Consider the following 12,500-nt stretch of genomic DNA (forward strand, 5'->3'; position numbering starts at 1 on the left):
CACATGTCTGACTAGAATGTCAAACAAGTTGTTCTTCCTCAGGCATACTACATTAGCATAGCAAAAGACGGCGCTAAGAAGAGGAACACTGTTCAGCCCCTGTCATTTACCGTGTCAACACCAACAGTCTCAATTGAACACGACTTCTCCCCTTAGGAGCCGATTCACTTTTTGGACTTCAATACCGTTTCCTAAATGAGTCACAATACTGAACACAAATGTGATCACTCTTTACGCTTTGCACTACTGATGTTTACAATACTGGCTCATAACTCATAACTGTATATACCTCTAAACCTCTCTACATGTCATACTGTACCTATCACTATCATTGTCATGTTTTTATATCATGTTTTTTAATATCATGTTCTTATATCACTATTTGGCATTTCTGGTTAGATGCTAAACTGCATTTCATTGTCTAGTACTGGTACTCTACAATGACAATAAAGTTGAATCTAATCTAATCTAATCTAATCTAATAGAACTCTATTAACTCTAGAACCTGATTGTATTCAGTATAAGGTCATTCTCTGTGACTGAAGACAGCCTTCCTCTCTCTCTCTCTCTCCCTCCAGTGCTGTGGAAGCCATGGGGAGCCCTGGCTGTGACCAGGTGGGGAGCACAGTGCACCTGCCCCCCCTGATGGACTACAGCCACAACGTCAGGGCCCTGAGCGCCTGGCGGGACGAGGAGGAGGACGTCAAACCGCCCCGCAGCCTGCTGGGACTGCCGGAGCGCAACAACACGGAGGGGCTCTACCTGCCCTGCTGGGACATGCTAGTGGCCGAGGACAGCAGCTCCCTACTCCTGAAGGCTGAGGACGCAGAGCCCCCCCCCAGCGAGCCGCTGACTGTCTGTAAGGCGCCACAGCAGTGTCCTGTCGTCCACAGCCAGAGCCTGGGGCTCACCTCGGGGCTGGAGGGCCAGGTGGAGGAGCGGTGTCTGGAGCAGGTTCAGAGCATGGTGGTGGGGGAGGTACTGAAAGACATAGAGACCGCCTGCAAGCTCCTCAACATTACCCCAGGTAAGAAAAGAAGAAAAAAAAGCTCTCTTTTGAGAGGGGGAGGTGGGAGGAGGAGGAGGGGAGAGGGAAAGTGTAGTGTAGAGAGGGAGAGAAAGAGAAATAGAGACAGAGGAGAACATGACACTTCATCCAATCCAATGTTGAACACAAGTTATTTGATTTCATTTCAACAAGTTATTGTTTATTTGAGGTGAGTTTATAACAGGTGAGAAACCTGTCAAGTAAAATATTTTTATTTATATATTTTATTTTTTGATGTTGTAAATAAACTAAACTCATTAAACTAAACAAATCATGTCATGTCATCCATCATGCAACACTGTTGATTGACAGAGGCTTGAACAGAAGGATGAACGTGCACACAGGTCTTTTGTGGACACAGCTGAAAGGTGAAAAGGAACCTAATCAGACAGACTGAATGTATACCGTAGCAAAGTAAACAAGCAGTTAAAGGTCACCATCAGTCAGATGGCTCCTGCCGTATATGAAACGGTAATACCAACACAAGTGAAACTGCTCACATCAATGACAGACAGTGTCTATGGCCTCGTCCCCACCCTGTGCAAATGGGCTCATGTTGACAATTCCAAATTTCACACGCTCGCCAACCATCATGGAAACCCAAATACAAATATGAAAGTTTTGAAATTATGTACATAGTACATTCGCATCGTCGACTTCTTCGGAAACTGTCCGCCTAATGTTTAAAGTTATGGTCTTGTGGGTATCAGAGGTGGGGAGGACATTGCTGTTAACCGCAGATTGCTGGTTAAATTCTCCTGTTGGTAGTGAAGGCAGTGGAGGCTGCAGAGGAGGAGGATTTGATACTACACATGTATGACACCTCTCCTCATTCCAATGAGCCCATCCTCCGATTCCTACCTCCACCAGCCTCCCCTGAGTGAAGGGCTCTAGGCTACTGTGCAGTACGTTCTGTACACATTCAGACTGACAGGAAAAACACATTCTGTTGTTGTTATGCTTTGTCAGACATGTGTCTATATAAGAATCTCCTAATGAACCAGAGATACCAGCACGCTTTCATTTGTTCATCAAGTATGCATGATCCTTGTGTTTGTCTGTGCGTAGTACTGTACGTGCAATTTTGTAGAGAGTTGATGAAAACAGCTTTTCCTTGCTAACCCACCCCTCCTTCTCCTCCGCAGACCCTGCAGACTGGAGCTGCGGGCATGTGCAGAAGTGGGTGTTGTGGACGGAGCACCTGTACAGGTTACCCCAGTTGGGCAAGGTCTTCCTGGAGCTCAGTGGGAAGGACCTGTGTGACATGACAGAGGACGACTTCAGGCAGCGCTCCCTACAGTGCGGAGACGTCCTGTACGCTCACCTGGACATCTGGAGATCAGGTAGGACAACACTTTTCAACACTTTTCAACCCATTTCCCCTCATGGTTTTCAAACTCAAACTTTGGTGCGCAACGTTTGTGATGGCTAGTGGCAGAAAGCAGGGGAACAAAAGAGTGGCACGCAGTGAAGTGGACTGGGTGGTGTCGACACATCTCAAGGCTGGCCACTCTGTAGTAGTAGTAAATAATAATAAAAACAACATTTAAAAAAGTAGTCCTCCCTTCTTCTAGCATTGTGACTGTCCCAATGGCCACTGGTTCTAGCATAGATTTCTTTTTTTTCTTATGATGACTGGTGTATAGATGATTCACTTACTTTAGACAAAAGTACTTGTAAGTCGCTTTTGGTAAAGGCTTCTGATAAATGTCAAAAATGTAAATGTAAATGTAACACTACAGATACGCTTGGTTAGGGAACTGGCTATTAAGATGTTGATGTTTATTGTGTTGGCTGTGTGACTCATTTGACTCTAAATCAATCAAATCAAAAATACTATGTTCAGTCACTACCTAGCATCATTCTTGATCTTCGTTTTATATGTTCTCAGCCTTGCAGTATACTTGGAGTAATTCTGGTCTGTGTTGTCTTTCTCTCAGCTGCTTGCATGAAGGAACGCTTTTCTCCAGGAGATAACAAGCTACATGGTGAGTTCATTTCTGAAGGCTTGTGTTACACATAACATGGTGTGAGAACAGTGATAGGATTTTGTTAAAACAGACAATTTAATCACCCTGCATTATGTGAATGGGGTCAGACTTAGAATGGTCTGACTTTCTAGTCTGACTATAACTGCTCTTAACAACATTATAAACAACATTAACCATTACTAAGAGCTGAATTCATTACTACGGGAAGACGTTACAAATATAATAAGTAACAATATGAAAAAGACATGTTTCTAGTGTAATTCCATGTTCCATGTTTCTGTAGGGAAGCTGGTGGAGGTAGAAATCGGAAGACGGGTGTTTGACACCATACCTTATTCCGTTCCGTGCATCACAATGGGGGCCTGTCATTCGATTTCTACCTCCACTAGCCTCCCCTGGACTAGACTAGTGCATCGTCATGCTATGAGTCATTGTCACTGAAAGTGTCATGTGGTCGCTGAACTCCTCCTCCCTCCTCCTCCCTCCTCCTCCCTCCTCTCGGCCCTTCCTTGTTGCAGTGGCGGAGGAGCCGTGGCAGGAGGCAGACTCCTCGTGCTCCGGCCACCCCATCCACCTGTGGCAGTTCCTGAGGGAGCTGCTGCTCAAACCCTACTGCTACGGACGCAGCATCCGCTGGCTCAACAAGGAGAAAGGTGAGGGGAGAGGCGATGCTATAGGGCTGGTGAGGGTTAGGGGTCAGGGGTCAGGGGTTAGGGGTTTAGGGTTATAGGGCTGGTTAGAGTTAGGATTAGGGTTAGGGTAAGCAATTAGGATTAGGGTTAGGGATTAGGGGTTAGGGGTGTGGGTTAGAGTTAGGGGTTAGGGCTAGGGTTAGGGGTTACGGTTAGGGTTATGGGGTTAGGATTAGGGTAAGGGGTTAGGATTAGGGTTAGGGGTTAGGGATTAGAGTTAGGGTCAGGGGTTAGGGCTAGGGGCTAGGGTTAGGGGTTACAGTTAGGGGTTAGGGTTTAGGATTAGGGTTAGGGTTAGGGTGAGGGAGAGATTGTAAGTAAGAGAGGTTATAGGTCTAGGGAGCTGAGTTTACGATGGTCATCTGCAATAATGGATTTTTTTCGTTCGTTTTTTTATTGTCTATCGGATTCAGATGCTCTGAAATCGGTGGACTGTGGAAGTCTCTCAATTTAGTTTGACCTTTGACCTTGTAATCCACAGGAATCTTCAAAATCGAAGACTCGGCTCATGTGGCCAGGTTATGGGGCATGAGGAAGAACAGGCCGGCGATGAACTATGACAAGCTGAGCCGGTCCATACGGCAGTACTACAAGAAGGGAATCATCCGCAAGCCTGACGTGTCCCAGAGATTGGTCTACCAGTTCGTCAAGCCTGTGTGAGACCGCTGAGGACCAGCCAATCAGAGGAAGTTATGGGGTGTCACGAGGGCTAATGACACTTAGCCAAACAGACTGTGTTGTGTTGGCGTGTCAGTGCAATTGACTCTGGAGCTCTCTGTGTATCTAGTATAGTAATACACACGTATATACGTCCATTCATGTACCCATTAACACACAGAGAGAAATATTTTCTACAATCTGTCAAGTTTTTCCTACAAGCTCCACAGAAATGAAGACCTGAAAAAAAAACTACTTTCAGGGGAGTAGAAGAGACTCTCTTAATGCTGTTTTAGGAACAATATACAGACTGCCTATTAGAATCTGCATTCCTGCCTACTTTCAAATGTTATTTGGATTTTATGTTATTTGTGTTTTAGTTTAGTTTAGTTTTTCATTTCAGTGACGTCCAATATTTTCAAAGGTCAATGCCATATAATTGAATTATTTTACTTTTCGAATTCCTAACTGTTATTAACTACCAGTGTAAGCGGCTGTTTATTGTCATGCAAGGATGAATGAATTAGTTTAGTTGCATTTACATTACTTAACTAGAAAAAAACAACAACCATAATGTTCCTTCCTGCAACGAATGGCACTTAGAACTTAGAATATTTATGTTACAGTTTATGCACTACTAAGGTTGGAGGGTAGCCAAGAGGTTAGAGAGTCAAAGCAGGACCTTGTTTTGGATCCCAGGTACATAGACTGGCTGTTTCGGGCCTTGAGGAAAAATCCTCCACTGGATAGCTCTGGTAGCCATTCTATTCTATGTTTGCTCTATTCTATTCTGTTCTTTTGATATGTTTCTTGTGTAGGATGTATGACGAAACTACAAGAAACAAGTGTCAATTTGCAACTGTTGTACATGTGCAATGGAGTGTTCACCTCTGACCTCTAGCGGTAGTCTAGACCTCTCTAACCTTGTTGAGACCAGTTTTGTCGTTTAGAAAGCCTGGGGAAATGCTTTGTAGAAAGTAGCTACAAAGGGGTGTAAACCCGTCTGAAATGAGGGATGCCTTGTGACACCTGAAACAGATACCTTGCTTGGGCGGAGCTCCAACAAAACCCTTTTCCTTCAGGTTTTCCTCCATTTTCTTCAATGTATACATGCAAACTATCATATTTAGCAACAATTCTCTGCAAAATGTAACATCCAATGAAACTGCGAGCACGTTCTCCCATCGCTCCGTCCAGAACGGCTCATCTAAAATTCTCCAGACCTCCAAAAGAGGTGTGAGAACAACGTGATTTCGAGGTATAGGCTACGCAAGACGAGGTGACCTCCCATGCAAAAATCTACTTGGATGATGATGCCTTCTAAAATAAAGTGGTAAACAGACCCCCTCCTCCACCCTTGAACCCCAACTATCAGTGCTGCTGTCGATGCCATACTAGGACTCCAAGAAACACACAAGGACGCACACACATTTTGTTTGTTTTCTCAACAAACTTGTTTTCCCCTTTCCAAACCAATATCGTCAATATTGACACCATCACAAACAACTCTGATTCATGGTTTTTCATTACTATCATCAATATTATCATCATGATCATAATCATCTTTAAATGCATATTTAAATGAACCTTTTTGTTACATTAAGATGAACAGGCACTACACCAGTTAGGAGATAAAATTACATCACTAACTATAAACATACATACATCTTCTAGATCGCTAATACAGGGTTTGTACGACATGAGCCGTCGCCCCCTTGTGTGCATAAGGAAGAGAAAATCAACATAAAAAAGCATTTACATATACACCTTTTTTACTGCCTCAACGTAGTTAGGTTCATTTTCCAACTCAACACAGTTGTACAGTTACAATAGCATATACTCTTTAAATTACATCATCATATACAAATCTGACAGCGTGGAATAACGTCACGCCCTTATATGGTACATGGACAATTCCATTGCAATGAATTCATATGGTACCTATTAGTTACTATGTTTTCCATTGCTGTTATTTTTGTTGTAACACATTTACATGTATGACACTACATTTTGTCTTAGTATTCGATCACTTGCATTTTTTATCTTTTTTTCTTTACAATTACACAACTCATACACACTGGATGATAAAACATGTTTGTTTGCCCCGGAAAATATTTAGTCCATTCATTTGTGTGTGTGTGTGTGTGTGTGTGTGTGTGTGTGTGTGTGTGTGTGTGTGTGTGTGTGTCTGTGTGTCTGTGTGTCTGTGTGTCTGTGTGTCTGTGTCAGTGTCAGTGTCTGTGTCTGTGTTTGTGCCTGTGTGTAGAGCATATGGGATATTTGCAGTGATATGAGTTATTTTTGCTAGGCTGGACAGCTTACACTAAGACACAGAACTTGTGAGCTGGTGATGTGTTTTCTCTACAGTGAGACCAAAACCTGGTGAATTCTCCTCTAAAGCCCCTTCGTACTCTAAACACATCTTGCCATGGTACAATGTTATATGCGGTATAACTTGAGGAGATCGGACCTCACGTCAATGTCAACCTCTCCTGTGCCGTGCCCTTTGCTCCCACCTGACCATCCCGAGAGAGTGATTCAGGTTCCCTTGGCAACAATATCTGCATTGGTCAACATCTGATAAGCAAGATCTCTCAGCAAGTCATGTAAGTGACATTTCCTGTAAGTGGATTGAAAGCAGGGAAGCAGGGCAGTTAAGATCTAGGAGTGAACATGTAATGTATACTATTGGGGAGAAAAACCTAAAAACACAGCATATTACTGCTGTAGGAATAAATAAGCGTCTGATATCACACTGTAGTCACATGATGTTTTTGTCTTAATGAAGAATGTGCTGTTAAGTCTGGGTGGACAGGGGTGGCAGTTGCATTCGAATCTTTCAAAATGAAACTGCTTTACAGTGTTGACGTATATGTGCGATGTGTGAGAGGGTTGTATTGCGTGGAGAGCTGATGATGTTCGGTCGTTCTTTGGCTCAGTAGGGGAATGGGGCCACGTACTGTGACTGCTGTTTGCTAGGTAGGGGCTCTGCATGACGGGGAGAAAACCACATGTCTAGCGGAACTGTGTCTTCTCCTAGAGGTCCCTACGTTAGTACATTCATGTCCCGCTGGAGAGACTCCAATCTTAAGACAAGGATCTTGCAGCACGCTCAAATCAAACATGGCTCCATCTCCTAAGAGACAAGCACCCCAGCAACTAACAATGTTTCCCAACCCCCTTTTTTTTCTCCTTATGCTGTTTTTGTTTTACCGCAAGTAAACAAACTATATTCACCCCTTCATCTATCTTCCCCCCTAGTACATCATCATCATCTGGAACAGTCTGATCCTGACGTCACGGAATCAAGTAAAAACCAAGTTAGCGATAATAAACCTTGCCTACTGACCCCCTTGAATGCAGAATATATAATATTTCGCAACCTTGCAATGGATACGAAATGAGATGGAATGATTAAAAATATGGATGTGGCGATGACAGGAGGAAGGAGAAAAAAAAAAAATCGATCCACTAGCTCCAACGTCCTGGTATGAGATCACAAGCTTGTTGTGGTGTTGCTAGTCCAATGCTGTGTCTAAAGGTGTACTATGGTCCTCTGCAATGGGTTGTACAGGGCCTTTGCTCGTTGCTTCTCGTAGCCTATATATGGCCTTGAAAGTTCAGGGAATGCACGTTTGCATAGCTCATGCTGCTATGCAAGCCAACTGAGAAACAGAGAAAACACACGTAGCACTGCACACACTGGAGAAAAAGGGGATTGGACCAAATCACAAGAAAATAAAAAAACAAACAAACTATAGGATACATTTTGTGGTACTTTTAACACTACACAGCATTCCCGATGTAAGAATGAAGGACTGAACACACACAGCATTGAAAATGCTACACAAAAAATGGCATCGTATATACACAATGCAGGTAGAGCTTATCCTGGTCAAACGGGTTTAGTCGATTACATTATCTTCCCACTGTTATAGGTAGAATGCACTGCAAAAACGTTATATCAGCTGCATAAAGTTTATATTGAACACAGATATGCAATACTGTATGTGTGTCCCTGCATTGGCTTGATGTTATGTTTGAGTGTGTACGTACTGGAATAAATGCTGCTTCTGTTGTTGTTTTAAGTGTTTAAGTCCACCCACCCCCCAAATACTGGATAAATATGTACTGATATATTGTCTTCTCTTACGGTACTAAGATTTTTAATTAGGCAAGACTGCTTGGCGCATCTGTTCTGTTGGGCGAGGGATGTGTTGATCTTAAGTCTCTGTCTATATGCAGTTGCGATTGGACGGGACAGTCCGAGCTGCCTCCAATTGCAGGTCCTCCTCCGATAGAGAGACTAGATTGGCTCAACGTAATTGGCTGGGTACAGTCCCTCTCGGCCGGTGTCTAGGCGACCTCTACACCAGCCTTGATCGTCCTCGTCCTCAGTCTTGGTCAGTTCATCACCTGTGACACGACACACACACACACACACACACACACACAAACACACACAAACACACACACACACACACGCACACATCTCCTTCATCAATCAAAGCAATAGGCTCAATACTTAATACAGTTCATCTGGAGTTATGTCCAATACAGCACCAAAGATGATGTAATTGGACAGGCAACGGTCCTAAACATGTCCTCAAGTGTTCTTTTGAGCACCTCCCACTGGTCCGTCCGTCCCCCCCCTCCCTCCCACCAATATATTCACAGACGAGCATTGCCCATTTTGTGCAACAAAAAGGAAAGTGACAAACACGTCTTCACCATTTCACTGAGGGGTTACTTCTACCCAGCACCCTCTCCGAGCGAGCGAGCTTGTGTTAATGGATAGCAGGTGCCTGTAATTGAGGTTTGGGATTGTGACCATTATCGACTAACCACTACTATCTTCCTCAGGGGGTGGAGGGGCTTCGGAATGGGGATGCATGGAGATAGTGTGTCACTTCCTGCCACCACGGCCATCTGTGACCCACCCCTTCATTATGACCTCATCAACCCCACCCCTTGCCCATGACGCACCGTGCCGTACTGATGGCACTGAGCGCAGATCTCGCATTCTGTTTATCTTTAGTACGTTACAGTACGATACATCTGAACAAAAGCAAGGCAATATGAGGCGGCAACTGGCGAAAGCGGGAACAAGTCGGCAACCAATCCAAATGTTCAGACTTTTATTCTGAAAAAATTTGTAGTGACTAGTGAGTGTGTCATAGATTTTCAACAACGTTGACATTTATCGACATTTTTCCGAATAAAAGTCGGAACATTTGGTCGGTTTGCCGGCTTGTTCACTCTTTCTGCCGTCACATATCAGACAAGACGGAGAGGGTCAGTTGTTGTTGACGCTGACCTGCTTTGAAGGTGAGCTCATCTTGTTCCTGTCCGTCGTAGTCATAGAGCGCACGCACACGCACGCCGGAGGCTGCTGCTGCGGCGGCGGGGGCGGCTGCGGCTGCGGCTTTCGGGGTCGCGGTGCTCGAATCTTCCTCGAACGAGTTCCCTCCGCCGTTCTCGTTGCTGGAGTAGGCCGCGGGCTGCTCGTCATCTGACCACTCGGTCGAGTAGGCCTGGTTCTTCTCATAGCTGCTCACACTGGAAAGTAGGAGAACACACACAGGGGAGAGTTGGAGCAGGTCGTTGTGATCGTGGTAAACTGTCATTGAAATAAATTCCATAACGTCATTATCGATCAATCCAATTGTTAGTTAACGTGAGTATACAAAATAAACATAGTTAAAAGGGTTAAATGTTGATGAACCCTGGCATTTAAAACATTTAAGTTGGACCAGTCAACCAATTAAACCATATCAGACCTATCAATGGGCTTCATTGGCTGTGAACCACAGCATTTGTGAGTGTGATTGTTAGCAGTTGTAAGTCCTCTCACCTGCCACGATCACCAGTGGGAGCAACGTGTTCAACGCTGAGGGTAATTCATACAATATGGTACCTATTAGTTTTGATGCTATGTACAATGACACAGCTCATACACATTGGGTGATAAAGATGTCTGTCAATGTTTGAAAATATTTGGTATTCATTCATTTCTGTATGTTGTCGAGGGTATGGGGGGATATCTTTGTGTTGTTGTTGCAATGATAGGAGTTATTTTTGCTAGGCTGAACAGCTTACACGAAGACACATAACTTGTGAGGTGGGGAAGTGTTTTTTTTTTCTCTAGACAGTGAGACCAAAACATGGTGAATTGTCCTCTAAAGCCCTGACCGAAACACATCTTGTCATTGTACAATGTTGTCTCACCTGCCACGGTCTCCAGGGGGCGCCACATGGTCAGTGCTGGGGGTAGGTGGGGCTCCGTCAGGCTTCTTGACCTTCTCCCTCTTCTGCACAGCACTGGGCTGGTCTGGGTTGTACTCCTGCAGGGAAGACAAAACCAATCCTTCTACAAATGCCGGTCGAGAGAGGACTCTGGCGTTGCTTGTTCGCCGCTTCTCCGCCCGAAATCTAGGTGTAATTGCAGTATACAGAGTAGATTGTCCTACAAAGACACTTAGATTTAGATTTAGGAATCAAAAAATGTATTAGACCCTTATACTTTTTTTCTTCTCTTTTTTTTCTGTTACTATTCGATCTTTTCAGTTTATAAAGTGTCTTTGAGTGTCTAGAAACGCGCTAAAGTGTAATGTATTATTTTATTATTATTATTATTATTATTACAGGCCTGGGCTGAAGGAGAGTGTCACAATAGAACAGGCTCTACTGCCAACCAAACCGTGGGTTGATATAGGAATTTTGTCAGGTCTTGCCAATAACAGGCTTCCCTTTTCCCCCGAAATCATACAGATATCCAAATAATCCAAATAAAAAAAAACATCTTCCAAATTCAAGCGTTTTAAGCTTTTGTACCAGATTGTTCCAAGAGTGGCCTATTGCATATGTGTACTCTGTCCTTCCGTGGAAGATTCCAGAACAACGTGGAGGTATGTTGGTGAGACACAGGGTCTTACCGTACCTCAAACATGGGCCAGTTCATATGCATGCCAGGGCCGTGGCTGTTGCTGAACCACTTCAGGTCCTCCTGTGTGTTCGCGCCCAGGATGGTGCGCTCCAGTTCTCTGTACACTGAGCCGTAGCTGGGGAGGAGAGGACAGGACAGAACAACACATTGAGACTCGTTCAAACAGAGCTAATCGCATTTCACCAGAAGGTGGAGACAAAAACAATAACAATCGGAGATGACCACACATTTCACCATTTCCCAAGAACGGAGTAAGACGGTATGATCGACAATCAATGCCCTGCGTTGCACATCAGCGTAAACCATACAAGTGATTTTTACTCCTCCTCGGTTTAGCACTGCGTCAAACAGTCTGTAGGCTACTTGCATCATGAGTGTGTGGGGGGGGGGAGAAGGGGGGGAGCTGAGGCGTGGGTTTCTTATTGCTAGCTCATCCTTAACCTGTCTATGGGTGATTAATGTGTTACTAGCACTGTGGTCAGCAAGGTCAGTGGTCCAGCTCCACACTACAAATGCCTAGAGTACGCTGAATCGACTCACACGGAACAGAGATCTACGCGTAGGCCTATTATCTCATACCAAGCAGACGGCAGGCTCTTGAATAAACTCTTGTTGCCAATCTCTATGGAACATGGTTTTGTATCCCCAGCCATTGATTCACAGCCAAAAATATGACAAGCATTCACAACTGACAAGATTCAATTTGGCATAAATGTCATTAACTGCACCATAGAGTAATTGGTGGTGTGAGTCTGGAAAGAGAGAATCGGGGGAAAAAATCGCTGTCTGGTTGGAAAAATATGTTGAAATGAATTGTAATTAACGTGACATCAGGTATCTGAAACCTTTGGATGAATTCCTTCTGGATGTGCTTTTTTTCCGATTTAAACAATCCACAGACTGTAGTAACACAAAATAATATATAATGCAACAGAAGATGAGCACACAGACACCCCCCCTTCCCCCACACACACACCAACACCTCTGATATTATTATTAATTAAAATTATTGATTGAACAGTATTTGTTGTGTCTGACCGACCTTTGGTTCTCAGTGAGGTTGAGGTGGCGTTTGATGTCCAGCAGCACCTCCTTGAGGAAGGTCAGCCTCTTGACCTCGTGCTGCTGACACTGGTCAAACACCTGCTCCATGCTCTCCTGGTACT

General features: G+C 44.2%; 2 protein-coding genes across 2 annotated transcripts in view; one reads left to right on the top strand and one right to left on the bottom strand.

Moving 5' to 3' along the window:
* Positions 1–591: 591 nt before the first annotated feature.
* Positions 592–4,391, top strand: LOC308159736 (SAM pointed domain-containing Ets transcription factor-like; the record flags this gene model as incomplete). Its single annotated transcript, XM_080533551.1, has 5 exons — positions 592–1,027; positions 2,194–2,391; positions 2,989–3,036; positions 3,558–3,692; positions 4,213–4,391. The coding sequence occupies 5 exons, from the start codon at positions 592–594 to the stop codon at positions 4,389–4,391; spliced, it is 996 nt and encodes a 331-aa protein (XP_080389677.1).
* Positions 4,392–8,694: 4,303 nt separating this feature from the next.
* The window catches only part of pacsin1a (protein kinase C and casein kinase substrate in neurons 1a), a gene marked incomplete at both ends in the record, with an annotated part of 12,086 nt that continues 8,280 nt past the window's right edge, over positions 8,695–12,500 (bottom strand). The window contains 5 exons of the mRNA XM_080533141.1: positions 8,695–8,804; positions 9,706–9,947; positions 10,617–10,732; positions 11,329–11,449; positions 12,377–12,500. The exon at positions 12,377–12,500 is cut by the window's right edge and continues 52 nt beyond it. Coding sequence (XP_080389267.1) covers positions 8,695–8,804; positions 9,706–9,947; positions 10,617–10,732; positions 11,329–11,449; positions 12,377–12,500 — 713 coding nt within the window. The remainder of the gene's footprint in view (positions 8,805–9,705; positions 9,948–10,616; positions 10,733–11,328; positions 11,450–12,376) is intronic.

The sequence above is a fragment of the Nansenia antarctica genome (assembly GCF_963989245.1).
Source record: "Nansenia antarctica genome assembly, chromosome: 6".
Classification (NCBI taxonomy): Eukaryota; Metazoa; Chordata; class Actinopteri; order Argentiniformes; family Microstomatidae; genus Nansenia; species Nansenia antarctica.